We start from the raw sequence: 14,980 nt of genomic DNA, 5'->3' as shown, positions 1-14,980 counted from the left end.
ACAGAGGGAGCAGAGGGAAAAGGGGTAGCTCAATCTGGGAAGGCCTCTTGGTGGAGGTGAGCTCTCAGAAGGGCTTTGAAGAGGGGAAGAGAGTTTGGCAGACGTGAGGAGGGAGGGCATTCCAGGACAGCGGGAGAACGTGGGCCAGGGGTCGATGGTGGGATAGGCGTGAACAGGGGACAGTGAGGAGGTGAGCGGCAGAGGAGCGGAGCGTGTGGGGTGGGCAGTAGAAAGAGATAAGGGAGGTGAGGTAGGAGGGGGCAAGGCGATGGAGAGCCTTGTAGCCAAGAGTGAGGAGTTTTTGTTTCATGCGGATGTTGATAGGCAACCACTGACAGCTGGTTAACATGGGCGGTAAAGCTCCTGCTTTCTTAGTATTAAATTAGCAGTATATTCGCAGCTCACTTTTTAGGGCCTACAATTCTAGTTTCTTTGCATTCCTACTAGGACACTATTTTCTAGGAAATGAACAATGCATTTTTTTTTCACCTAAAATCAAGAAATGAGGACATAAGGGAAGTCATCCCAACTCAGTGTAATGGAGCTCAGAACTATACTAGAACTTGAATAGCTCCTCTAGGGATAAAATGATATTCCATTTTATCTCTCTTTCTCTCTTGCTTAGTGTCTGGCTTGTTTTAGACCACTGCCTATTTTATTGAAAACGTTCAAGGTAATCACTCTAAAAGGGTGAGAGTGAATATTGGGACCTGCAGAAAAAGCAGGTCACGTTCAGCTAACCTTATAATACTATCAACTGAAACCCAATTCAGAAATGCTTGTGTATAGTTCAGTTCTTCAGCAACTGTCAATAGCAGTTATTCTTCCACTTTTTCCTGAAACGCCTGTCCATGTTCAGTATAGTTCAAGTTAAAATTGCTGTTTTTCAGCCCAAACTTGCAAAGAGGTTACGAGTCTGCCAGTAGAAAACAGGAACACAGTATCTTTCAAAATCCATGCACTATTAGGAAGAGAGGAGAAAAGGTAGCATCTTTCATTTTTACTGACAGGAGAATGTGAATTATGGATTTTCCCTGAAGGGAAAGTATGTTGAATCTACCAATCCCTTAGGCCACGGTCCCAATTCTGTGCTCAGCGCCATGGCATCTCTCCCTCTTACTTTCTGGCCGGCCAGCTCTCAGGCATTCGATGATATTTACTGTGCAGCAAACACGCCCTGGGGACTACTGGGAATGACTAATTAGTAGAAGGCAAGAGGCTTAAAAACTAACGGGAGATAATAAATCAGAAAGCAGCCACATAGCAAGGTAAGTTTTTAAACAATCTGTAAATCTTTGGCCATGTTGTCCCAACATGGTTTCAGTCCAGGTAGCCAGAATTTATGCCTGGACTGGCAAACTGTGAGTATGTACACAACAGAACAAGACCATGAGGCAGTGACTGCACCCGAACTGAACACAGGAGGTTCACATTCTTCTGCCCAGGAATTACGGCCTGAGGCAGTGTTGTTGAACTGTACTGGCAGAGACATGGTCTTTGTAGGTGTAAACATAACCGTGGGATTGGTTAAGTGCTTACAATGTGCCACGCACTATACTAAGCACTGGGATAAACGCAACGCATTCAGATCACATACTGTCCCCATCCCACAGGGGGCTCACAGTCTAAGGGGAGGGAGAACGGGTATTTTATCTCCATTTTACAAGTGACAGAACTGAAACTCAAAAAAGTTGAATGACTTGCCCAAAGTCATCCAGCAGACAAGTAGGGCAGGTAGGATTAGAACTCAGATCTCCTGACTCCCAGGCCTGTGCTTTTCCCACAAGGCCCTGCTGCTTCTCTAGTATCTTCAAGGAATAGACCATTCTATTGGAGAAGCAGCGTGACTCAGTGGAAAGAGCCCGGGCTTGGGAGTCAGAGGTCATGGGTTCGAATCCCAGCTCTGCCACTTAGCTGTGTGACTGTGGGCAAGTCACTTCACTTCTCTGTGCCTCAGTTACCTCATCTGTAAAATGGGGATTAAGACTGTGAGCCTCATGTGGGACAACCTGATTGCCCTGTATCTACCCCAGCACTTAGAACAGTGCTCTGCACATAGTATGTGCTTAGCAATATTATTATGGCACATTGGCCTATCTAATAATAATAATAATAACGATGGTATTCGTTAAGTGCTAAACTATGTGCCAGGCACTGTACTAAGAGATGGGATGGATACTAGCAAATGAGGTTGGACACAGTCCCTGTGCCCTGTGGGGCTGACAGTCTCAAATCCCCATTTTACAGATGAGGTAACTTGAGGCATAGAGAAGTGAAGTGAGTTGCCCACAGTCACACAGAAGACAAGTGGCAGAGCCGGAATTAGAACCCATGACTGTCGGACTCCCAGGCCCGTGATCTATCCAGTAGGCCATTATCTGCCATCTAATGCTTGTGTGCTCCTGAGACAGGATCTTAGCCCCGCACTCATGGGGCAAAGGAAAGGACAGCTCTCTCTCTCTCTCTCTCTCTCTCTGAAGAAACCCATTAACGCACACAGGAGCTACCCTTACGGTGAAGGAATGCAGCAGGGAATGCTGGTGAACCACCATTCTTTTCAGCCACGCTTGAACCATGGAGGGGATCTTACCGTCAGCAGCAACTTTGAAAAGCCAGGATAGCTATGGATATGTATGCTCACATTACTCTCACACATTGACTCACCCACTCAGTATTTCTACATCTAAAGAGAAATTCAGATATGTAGATATACATATCTGAATATACATTCATGTGAAAATATATGTATAAGCCTATCTGAATACCTTGAAGAGTCGATGATACCGCCAGATTGGAACAGATTGGATTCCTACAGCGTGCGGGAATAGCATTCTATTTGCAAGCCTACCTGCTTTGGGGTCCGGATTGAAGCGGGAGTATTTGGACTTCTCAAGTACGGGCAGACACTGCTCGATGGGCACCCAGACATACGTCTCTGGACACAACAAGTCCGAAGGTCTATATTGACCCTAACGAGAGAGCAGGAAAAAAGGGACAAAAAGACCATTAGTTCCAAAATAACTCCCTGGCCACAAGGTTCCTGAGCTAGCTCTGTGTGAGGAATGGTTTTAATCACAAGTCTAAACAAAGGCAGCCAGAAGCAGCTTTACTGTAAACACTGTAGGCATGACTCTGATAGCTGCTCCACCTCAAGAACACAAGCATGACTCTGGTAGGTATCGTCGAAAAGGCCCTCTCGAACAACATGTGACATTTACGGTGGTGGTGATGGTTTGGACAGCCAGGTTTGATTTTCGCCTGCAGTTCCATACTTTTAGTAATCACTTATGGCCCTTGCCGACAATACCACTGCTTGTCTAGAAAATTCAGTGTGACAAACCAAATTGCCTAAAATATTGGCGGTGGCAGAAAAGAAAAATTACAGTTCTTCGTTTTCAAAAAACTTAATGATTTCAATGAATTTCTTCCATTTTTGGACATTACAATGAGTGAATTATTGGTTGTTTTGTTATTCACTGGATGGCTCATTTATTAAAGAATATTTTATCTAGAAATGGTTAATTTCATTGATTTAGTTCCCCCAGGTAAGACCATAGAATATTTTCTTAGGAAAATAGTTTGTGTATGTCAACTACATCCAAATTACTAAAATTCTTTAATTAGGTTGAGTATATGTGTACATACTGATTATTCTATTTATCAATGATAATTCCATTTATTTATATTGATGCTATTGATATGTGTCTACTTGTTTTGTTTTGTTGACTGTCTCCCCTCTTCTAGACTGTGAACCCGTTGCTGGGTAGGGATTGTCTCTATTGGTTGACAAACTGTACTTTCCAAGCCCTTAGTACAGTGCTCTGCACACAGTAAGCGCTCAAAAAATACGACTGAATGAATGAATGAATCAATCAAGCCTGAACAACTTGCTGCAGGTGCAATGATTAAATGAAAAGTATCAGTGAGAAATCAACTTTATGAGTCATTAACAAAAAATAAAAAAACAATAATTTAAAAAATAAACCATTGGGGGTTGCCTGGAGATTTATCAAAAATCAGCTGAAACTGCTGCTCTGTTTAAATGATGACACATACAGAAAAATTTCAAAGATGTGCATAAATGACAAACCTCTATTCAATCTTGCATTACTAGTTCTTGCAGTACACAGCATTTGTGGAATTGAAATGTAGGATAAGTTATCTTGAGCCCTGATGTTTTATTAAAAGCAAATTTTGCCATGTTAGAATAATATTTCTGCCCTAAATATAGGCTTAAGCTTCACCGCTTCAGCATATTCTCTCAAGCCAAAGAATGAAAAGGATTTTGTTAAATAAACTACTTTGAAATGTTATGCTTTCTAAATAGAGTTAGTTGAAAGAAATCTGACTGCAGTTCTCAAAGGTAGGCAAATGTCCCCATTACCCAAATGAAACAAATTGGAGACTTGGAAACAAACCCGCATTTTCAATTAGTATGAGAAAAGAAGAACTGTTTGTACAAAAAATGTAATTACTTGAGAGTCTGGGCACATTTTTCAAATGCCCAAAAAGAAAAATATTTGAAGAATCACGGCTAAGAGCAGTCTTTTAGACTAAAATAACGGGAGTAAAAAGTACCTTAGCTCTTTCCTAGTATATTGGATTGGGCTACTTTTTCACCTCAGCAGAAATTGCTTCGATTATCTTAATCTCTTTAATTAACACCTTAAACTCCTTAAAATCTGTGTTTCCAGGAAACTGTAATGCTTACAAATCTAAGTCTTTCACAATGCCAAACATATTTCAGAATGGTAAAATACAACTTTCTATAATTAAAATTAAAATTTTTTAGAGAATGTTAAATGCAAAACTTGGAGATAAAAAATCTTGCTTAATACACTCCCTTCTCAGTTCCTACTAAAAATGCTTCTTCCTGAAGAGACCACTACATAATTCTGAGTTGGTCAATGGAATGAATGAATCATTCTTTCCACTTCCAGGTTTTAGACTCTAACTTGGAGAGCATTATTATAGATTCTTCACTATCAATAAATCTGAGGTTAAAATCTATAACCACAGCCCATAAATTACAGTGCTTAGATTGGCAGGCCATAATTAGCCAAATCAGAACCTGGACTAGACATCAAAGTTTGCATGACCAAGGCTTTACAAAAATACCACATGAATGATTTTCAAAGCTATCAAAGAAGCTCTCTCTAAAAGCAATAGTACTAAAAATTCTGCCCCGTGAAGGAGCAGGCTGCCTCTGTAAAGTTTCTTATTTCATACTACCTATTCTTTACCTCCTTTAGACAAGATACATATGTTTCAATACAAAAAATAACTTCAGCTGATGCACCTTGTGAACTTGTTCTCCAACCTCATCAAATTTTTTTCAACAACTCAAGATTTATTTTAATAAACCAAATTCATCTGTTTTACAACTGTCAGACACAAGCTATATCAGCACATATAATGCTGGAGGGGAATGATCACTAAGGGTACTGAATGGCCGATTAATATTTAGGTGAGGGGAAGACTTGATTCTGCAAACATTCTCGACTCGTACGTTCTGACATTCCCTTTCTCTCACACTGCTCTTTCAGGGTTTGTTCTTCCACGTTCTCTTCCCCAAACCTTTGACTATTTCCCCTTTTTTCCTAAAAGGAAGAGCTTTTTGCACAAAGATCTTATCGGAATAATAAGACAATGACTTTGGCAGAGCTGGTCACAGTTCGATCTAAGAAAAAGCAGATGTCGATCAAAAAAATCAATCGTTTTTATTCCATGTGTACTGTGTGCAGTGAACTGTACTAAGCATTTGAGAGATTAAAATATAATCTCTCCCCACAACAAACTTAGACCCAATCAATCAATCTTATCTACTGAGCACTTTGTGCAGAAGACGTGTGCATTTCCTGTGCGCACTGTGTACTAAGTGCTTGGGAGAGTACAAGATTTGGTAGACACGTTCCCTGTCCACAGAGTTTACAGGGGGAGACAGGCAATAAACTAAACTGTGTATGGATGCACATTAGTACTGTGAGGCCATCAACAAGTATTTATTAAAAGCATCAGCAATGTGAGGCTGCCATGCTGATTTGAGGAAGCGTAGGGAACTGATCAGGAGTAAGCCGGTTCCTGATAATGGCCAAAGTTTGAGCCACTACAAGTTCTGGTCCATCATTCCGTACCATGCCCCAGTTGTCTTGGAATGCTCCAGTCCCCACCAGGAGACAGACACGAACAGAGGATGAAACAATGGCGAGCCTAAGTCGGGATGTCCTCCTGTCCTCCCTGTGACTTCCCATTGCTGTAGATGGCACCACCATCGTTCCTGTCTCCTAAGCCTGTAACCTTGGCTTTAACCTTGACTTATTCTCTCATTCAACCCACATATTCAATCTATCTCTAAATCCTGTCAGTCCCACCTCCACAACATCGCTAAAATCCATCCTTTCCTCTCCATCCAAATTGCTACCCCGTTAATACGATCACTCATCCTTATCTTGCTTGGATTACTGCATCGGCCTCCTTGCTGACCTCCCAGCCTCCTGCCTCTTCCCACTCCAGTTGATACTTCACTCTGCTGCCTGGATCACTTTTCTACAGAAACGTTCAGGACACATCACCTTCCTCCTCAATAAACTCAGTGGCTGTCCATCCACTCTTCATCAGAAAAAAACTCGTCACCACTGGCTTTAAAGCAGTCCATTACCTTGCCGCCTCTTACCTCAACTCACTACTCTCCTACTACAATCCAGCCCATACACTTCGCTCCTCAAATATTAAACTTCTCACTGTACCTCGATCTCATCTATCTCACCACCGACCCCTCTCCCAAGTCCTGTCTCTGGCCTGGAACGCCCTCCCTCCTCAAATCTGACAGACAATAACTCTCCCCCTCTTCAAAGCCTTATTGAAGGCACAACTCCTCCAAGAAGCTTTCCCCCTTTCCTCTTCTCCCACCCCCTTCTACATAGCCCTGACTTGCTCCTTTGGTTCTTCCCCTTTCCCAGCCCCACAGCATTTATGTACATATCTCTAATTTATTCATTTCTATTAATGTCTGCCTCCCCTCCCCTAGACTTGTTGTGGGCAGGGAATGTGTCTACTGTTGTAGTGTACTCTCCCAAGTGCTCGGTACAGTGCTCTGCACACAGTAAGTGCTCAATGAATACGACTGAATGAATGAATGGGATGGGGACTAGGGAAGCCTCTGCAGTGGCTATCCCAGGGGCCCGGACTGAGAATGAGGCAGCACAAGCACTGCAGGGTCTAACACAAGTGTCTACAATGGCAGCGTGGCTCAGTGGAAAGAGCCCGGGCTTGGGAGTCAGAGGTTGTGGGTTCTAATCCCACCTCCGCCACATGTCAGCTGTGTGACTCTGGGCAAGTCGCTTAACTTCTCTGTGCCTCAGTTACCTCATCTGTAAAATGGGGATTAAGACTGTGAGCCCCACATGGGATAACCTGACTACTTTGTATCTCCCCCAGCGCTTAGAACAGTGCTTGGCACATAGTAAGCGCTTAACAAGTAGCCACCACTATTACTATTATTAACTAAGACACTCGCCTGTCCTGCCCTTAAGGCTGGGATGGTATATATGTCATTTTAAAAGACATACTCAAATATACTCAACACTTCAAAGCACTACAAATGACCGAAGAAAAACATGAGATCCACAAAAATACCATTTGTTTCCCCAAATCGGTATTGGTCTTACTCAAATTTACAAGTCCTAAATACTGCCCATTCTTTTCTAGATGTTTATTCCTTCTTCCCCCACCCAAAAGGCCCAGCTGAAAACAGCCTTTGGACCCCTGACTCCATCTTGGGCAAACTTCCCTTAATCTTCCATCTCTTCCTGATCCAGTCAAGGCTCCTCCTCACTATCTCTGAAACCACCCACTCATCAACCTGGCCATACACTTGTTTCATCATGTTAAGTCACTGTACAATCTCTAGCTCTTCCAACTCTGAAATCCCACTCTCGGATAGCTGCCTCACCTGCCTTCTCTCTGACACACTCTCTCCCAGCTAACAGCATGGCCTGATGGACAGAGCACGGTCCTCGCAGTCAGAAAGTTCTAATCCCAGCTCTGCCACATGTCTGCTGTGTTACCTTAGATAAGTCACTTCACTTCTCTGTGCCTCGGTTACCTCACCTGTAAAATGGGTTAAGACTGCGAGCCCAATGTGGGACAGGAAGTGTGTTCAACCTGATTAGCTTGTTCCAGTGCATGGCACACTGCTTGGCACATACTAAACGCTTACCTGATACCATAAAAAAAAACAACCCTGTCCTGTCCCCCCTCAGAAATTTCCAATCTTTTCACCCCCTTTAATTTTACTTTAATTCTTTCATTCAATCGTACTTACTGAATGCTTGCTGTGTGCAGAGCACTGTACTAAGAGTACAACATGCCCCATTTGGTCTCCTGACCCAACCTATCTTCTCTAGAAGCACAAATCCATGTTCTCAATTCCACCTGCTCTGCTGAACTCAACTCCCTGGCACTCCCATTCCTCTCAATCTCCTATCGCCAACCCAAGGCCCCTGGATCACCCTTCTGATTTTCTTCCTCTACTCACACACTCGCATCGTAGAGCAATGCCGGCAGAAATCCACACGTCCGACTGATTTTAGCTATCTTAGACTCATTCTCACCTGTTGTGACTCTGGCCAGTATTAATTTTTCTTCTTACTGACTCTCATTCCCCTTACCCAGCCCAACAGTTTTTGACTTCTAAGTTCCTCCTTAAACACCATCTCTCTGCCTCTTCCATCCCTTACATTGATAAAATTGAAACTGCAGGCGCTATCTCCCTAAAATCTCCCCTGGTCCCTTCCAGTCCCACCCACTCCTGCCCCCTCTTCGACTCTCCAAATCTTGCCAGCAATATCTCAAGAGGAGATCTTTCACCTCCACTGAAAATCCACACCTTTCACCTGACACCAGCCCCATCTCTTTGCATCTTGCCCCATTTTTTCTCTTCCTGATCACCATTTTCAACTGCTCACTCTCCAATATTTCCTTTCCCACTGCTTTCAAACATGTCCATGTGTCGCCATCCTAAAAAAAAACCCTTCCTTGCCCCCACGGCTCCCTCCACTTATCACCCCTCTTCCTCTTACCACTCCTATCCAAGCACTTTGAGTGAGCCGTTTACATCTGCTGACTTCACTTCCTCTCCTCCGACTCTCTCCTTCACCCCCTGCAATCTAGCTTCCACCCCCTTCAGTCCACTGAAGTGGTCTCTCAAAATCATCACCCACTCCTCCTTCTTGCTAAATCCAATGAGCTCTAACTCCATCCTAATCCTCCTCGACCATTCAGCTGCCTTCAACGCTGTGGACCACCCCCTCACACTTGAAACAATAACTAACTTTGGCTTCGCTGACACTGTCCCCCTCCGGTTCTCCTACTTTTAAGTCTCTTTTGCTACTTTCTCCTCTGCCTCCCACCCTCTTGAGAGTAGGAACTTCTCACTATTGGCTTCAAAGCTCTCCATCACCTTGCCCCTTCCTACCTCACCTCCCTTCTCTCCTTCTACAGCCCAGCTGGCAAACTTTGCTCCTCTGGTGCCAACCTTCTCACTGGGCCACCTTCTCACCAGTCTCGCTTGCCTGGCCCACATCCTACTTCTGGCCCGGAATGCCCTCCCTCCTCAACTCCACCTAACTAGCCCACTTCCCCTCCTTCAAAGTCCTACTGAAAGCTCACCTCCTCCAGGAGGCCTTCCCGGACTAAGCCCCCCTTTTCCTCTGCTCCTCCTCCCCTCCCCGTCACCCCCACTCACTCCCTCTGCTCTACCCCGCTCCCCACCCCACAGCACTTGTGCGAATATAATTACATATTTATAATTTTATTTTTATTAATGGCATCTATATATCTGTAAATCTATGTATTTACATTGATGTTATTGATGCCTCTTTACTTGTTTTGATGTCTGTCTCCCCCTTTCTAGACTGTGAGCCTACTGTGGGCAGGGGCTGTCTCTCTTGGATGCTGAACTGTACTTTCCAAGCGCTCAGTACAGTGCTCTGCACACAGTCAGCACTCAATAAATACGACTGAATGAATGAATGAATGAATAGGAGTCCCTCAAGGTTAAGTTCTGTGTCCCCTACCATTCTTCATCTACACCCACTGACTTGCTCTTTTTCCTCTTCTTCCTTCCCAGCCCCAAATCACTTATATACAAATCTGTAATTTTATTTATCCCTCTGCTCTTCCCCGCTCCCAGGCCCAAAGCACTTAGGTACATAGCTGTAATTTTATTTATCGTACTGACATCTGTCTCCCCCACTCTAGACGGTGAGCTTGTTGTGGGTGGGGAATGTCACTGCTTATTGGTGTATTGTACTTTCCCAAGTGCTCAGCACAGTGCTCTGCACACAGTAACGCTCAATAAATACAATTGGATGAATGAATTCACTCCTAAACTTCATTTTTCTAAAAAATCATGCCGTTCAAAAAATGTTAATAATAACGGCATTTGTTAAGCCCTTACTATGTGTCAAGCACTGCTCACTGTGGGCACAGAATGTTTGTTGTTATATTGTACTCTCCCAAGCACTTAAAACAGTGCTTTGCACACAGTAAGTGTTCAATATGACTGAATGGATGAATAAGTACTAAGGTAGGTACAAGTTAATCAAATGGGATATAATCCCTCTTCTGTATGGGTCTCACAGTCTAAGTAGGAAGGAGAACACGTACTGAATCCTCATTTTATAGTTGAGGAAACTGAGACAACCCTGGGAGTCAGGAGGACCTGGGTTCCACTCCCAGTTCTCCTAGTTGCTTGCTGTGTGACTACAGGCAAGTCACAACTTCACTGTGCCTCAGTTTTCTCAACTGTAAAATGGGGATACCTGCTGGACTGTGAGCTTCATATGGGACAGGGACTGTGGGCGATCTAATTAACTTGAACCTACCCCAGTGTTTGGAACAATGTTTGACACATAGTAAACACTTAATAAATGCCATATTAAAAAAAAATTAAGAGACTCAAACAAGGTCACATTGCAGGCAACTGGTGGAACCGGGAATAGAATGCACGTCTTCTGATTCCCAAGACACGTTCTTTCCACTAGGCCATGCTGTGTCCCATTTCCCCACTCCTCGAAAACCTCCAAAGGTTGCCCCTCTACCTCCACATCAAACAAACTTCTTACCATTGGCTTTACAGCAATCAAACAACTCACCCCCTCCTTCCTTATCTCACTGACTTCTTACTACAACCCAGGCTGCTCTCTTCGCTCCTCTACTGTCCACTTACTCACTGTTCCTCAATATCAATTATCTTGTCACCAATCCCTTGCCCACATTCTCTCTCTGCCCTGGTAATCTGGCCCTTCACAGACAACAGACCACCACTCTCCCCACCTTCAAAGTCTTATGACAATCACATCTCCTTCAAGAGACCTCCTCTGATTAAACCCTCTTCCCTCTACTCCCTCTCCCTTCTGCATCCCCTAGGCACTTGGATCTGAACACTTGAACACTTGATATTCACCACACCCCCGATAGATAGATGAATAGATAGATCCCTAGTTTATTCCTCTTTCTCCCACTTTTGACAAGTTTCTTATGGGCAAGGAATATGTCTACCGACTCAACTGTATTGTGCTCTCCCAATCACTTAGTACATTGCTCTGCCCACAGTAAGCGTTCATTATATACCACTGACTGATTTACTGATGGTGCAATGGATAATGAGTCTGACTAAGGAACAGAAGTTTTAGAGATGGCCAGACAACTTTTTCAGGTACCCAACTCCCCTGACGCTGCAGCTCCTAAGGCTCTCAGCTTCCTCTGCTGACTGCCATTCTGTCTCCCGGGATCCCCCTCCTCCGTGTCGCCAAGGAGCCTCCAATCTGGCCTTCCCTGCACCACCTTGGCTGTATGGCGAAAAGCAGCCACAACCTGGCTCCCTTCCCTCAAAACCTCTGGAAGACTGGTGGCAGCCGCTGTAGCGTTCGCTGGACTGTGACTATGAATGCTGAGCCACGAGAAGCCTGAAATTCTGCTCCACTGGCACCCGTCCAATACCCATCTTGCTTTTGTCTTTGTGTTGTTGTAGTGTTTCGCTCCATCTCTTCTTTTGTGTCTGATGCCAGTCCCCTCTCCTGCTTGCTTTTCGACTGGGAGCCTCCTGAGGGAAAGGGAGCAGCATGGCTCAGTGGAAAGAGTACAGGCTGAGGAGTCAGAGATCATGGGTTCAAATCCCAGCTCCGCTGCTTGTCAGCTGTGTGACTGTAGGTAAGTCACTTAACTTCTCTGTGCCTTAGTTACCTCATCTTTAAAATGGGCATTAAGACTGTGAGTCCCATGTGGGACAAGCTGATCAACTTGTATCCTCCCCAGCGCTTAGAGCAGTGCTTTGCACATAGTAAGCACTTAACAACTGCCATCATTGTTATTATTATCCCGATCTGCAGTCTCTCCCAGCACTTAGAACAGGGTCTGCACAGTAAGCGCTCATTAAATACTATTACTACTAAGCTCCATCTAGACTCTAAGCTCACTGTGGGCAGGGAACATGTCTACCAACTGTTATACTGTACTATCACAAGTGCTCAGTACAGTGTCCTGCACATGGTAAGTGCTCAATAAATACCACTGATGGATTGATTACTACTACTAGATATGATCCCTGCCCACATGGTGCTTACTTTTACAACTGGTAAATCTGAGAAAAAGACACCTGTCAGGATGTCCTAACTGACCAAAGAACACTAAACCAATACAAGCTGCTGTGAATCAAAAAATTTCCTATAGTAAAACTAAACAGAAGTAGGAAGCCCTGTATTGATGCTCGTTCACGATAATATTTTATTACGATGAGGTTAATTCATGAGTTTTAAAACTTAAATGTATGGAAAATTTATAGCATGGGCTACTCTCAATATCAATCAATCGATCAATAAATGAATTGGATTTACTGAATGCCCCATCCTAAGCACTTGGGCGATTATAACAGAATGAGTGAATACAATCCCTGCCCCTAAGGAGGTCACAATCTAGAGGGGGAGGCAGACTGTAAAATAAATTACACATAGGGGGATTTATATAGTTAGTTTCTCGAGTTCTTCTATGAAGATTTTAAGAAGCTTATCTTAACTCTGAAGGAAGATACATATATATATATATACACACTAGGCCTGCAATACTGCATGAAAATGCTAACTTTAAAGAACTTCTGCATGAATAACACTTTTCTGTCCATGAATATAGCTACAAGTAAACTTGAGATCAGTTCTCTTTTGAACCTACATTTCAATAAACCTTTGCTTCCCTATGTTTTCTTACTCAATTTAAATTTAGGGAAACACTAAGAAAGACTTTCCAATGATATTGACTTAAGGTATTTTTTCACATTCTTGGATTTTAATTGGAAACATTTGGGATAAAATTGAAGGCACCGATTCCCACCAGAACATTCTTTACTTGTTTTGTTTTCAGTTTCCAAATCAAAACCAAGCCAAAGTTGCTTTGAACTCATGTCCCAAGGTAAGAGTAGGAGAAAATGCTTTAAAATATTTTTTTTTCCTGAAGATTAAAAATATTTTGAAAAATTTGAGGGATTTGGGGAATATTTGATATGAACACATGCCACAACTATTTGTTTTTAGAGTTTCTGTCAAATTAAAATCTAAGCCTGACAAAGAAAGATAATCTATTTAATAACAGAGGCATAAATACCAGTAGCACTGAATAAAGAAGCAAAAAGGTTAAATACACATTTAATTCTTTTATCAAGCAAAGTTTACATCTGTATTCTGTTTTTCCCCCACACAATAAATCCACTGATCTTTTATTAAATGCGAGCGAGGGCCTACAACTTAATTTCAGCTAGCTTCAGCTGCTTCGAGAGAAGTTTTAAAGCTACCCAAACAAAATAGCCCCAGATTATCAACATCAATCCATTAGAGAAAGGCTACACTTGGGGAGAAAGAATCAGTCAGACAGACGCTTTATTAAATTCAGTCTTTCACTGAAAGACAACACCAAAGGCATCTCATCACCAAAGTACTACAGCAGACTCCTTGCTCCCTGATTTCATTACATAAACAGAGATTGACTTTATCAGGCCCCAAGAGGGTGCTTTACGAGTAATTCTATCTGCTCTGTTTTCACAAACCGTGTTGGACTGTGCCACTCTGAGGTGAGCCAGGTCTAGAACAGACAAAAGGTCTAAACATCTGAATCCATTCGTGTTTCTGCAGTTCAGAAAGCAAACATATGCCCACCATCTGCTATTACACCAAGTTTCACAAGGCTGTACATTGGTTTAAATGCTTTTGAAATGTTATGCTTTTTGCTTCATTACAAAACACAAGTGTGGGATTTTCTACTGCATTTTGCATTTATTTTTTTGTCATCGGTTCTAGATTTCATGGGAAGTCTCTATAAAATACCTGAGGTTTCTTCCGTGGGCCGCAATAAATCCGAGTAGCTAAGATTCCAGCGTATTTCTATTATAATCTTTATTTTCAAGTGATAGGGTGAATTCAAATGCAATGGAAACTGGAAAGGAAACCTAAGTAGAAGGATTGAGGAGAGCCAATTTTTAGCCCCAGATACGACTCTGAATTTGGGGGCTAAGAGAGGAAAGGGGATAAGAGAGTAAACTGAATGCAGAAAGGAAAGAGCTAAGGAATAAGATGGATAAAAAGGGGCTAGAAAGAGAGGGAAAAATGACAGCAAACACAGAAGATTCTTCTAAATTTTGGTTTTACTAAAAACGAAAACTGTGAATGAATCTCATAACCAAACTGAACAGGATCTCATGAAATATGAAATCAAAAATTTACATTATACTCTTAGTCCTGCCATAAGTGGATTTCACTGCATGTTTAAGCTAGAACATTAGGGAATTTGGCAACATTTGTTTTACCCTGTGTGGATACTTTAGCGTTGCAGGAAAAGGTTTATACCCTTATTCCTGGGTATGAACAGTGAGTACTCTATAGCAGGAGTTTTCTTTATGGCAAGGCTTTGCAACAACACAACCCCAGTTATAGAA

At 42.8% G+C, this 14,980-nt stretch overlaps 1 protein-coding gene across 11 annotated transcripts in view; it reads right to left on the bottom strand.

Moving 5' to 3' along the window:
- ATE1 (arginyltransferase 1) overlaps positions 1 to 14,980 on the bottom strand; it is a 225,862-nt gene that overhangs the window by 61,691 nt on the left and 149,191 nt on the right. For all 11 annotated transcript variants that reach the window (XM_029080585.2, XM_029080593.2, XM_029080594.2 and 8 more), the window contains one exon: positions 2,849 to 2,969. In XM_029080585.2, the coding sequence (XP_028936418.1) occupies positions 2,849 to 2,969 (121 nt within the window). The remainder of the gene's footprint in view (positions 1 to 2,848; positions 2,970 to 14,980) is intronic.

Source organism: Ornithorhynchus anatinus, chromosome 16, assembly GCF_004115215.2.
Source record: "Ornithorhynchus anatinus isolate Pmale09 chromosome 16, mOrnAna1.pri.v4, whole genome shotgun sequence".
In the NCBI taxonomy this organism is placed as follows: Eukaryota; Metazoa; Chordata; class Mammalia; order Monotremata; family Ornithorhynchidae; genus Ornithorhynchus; species Ornithorhynchus anatinus.
This window is presented reverse-complemented; position numbering and strand designations above follow the sequence as displayed.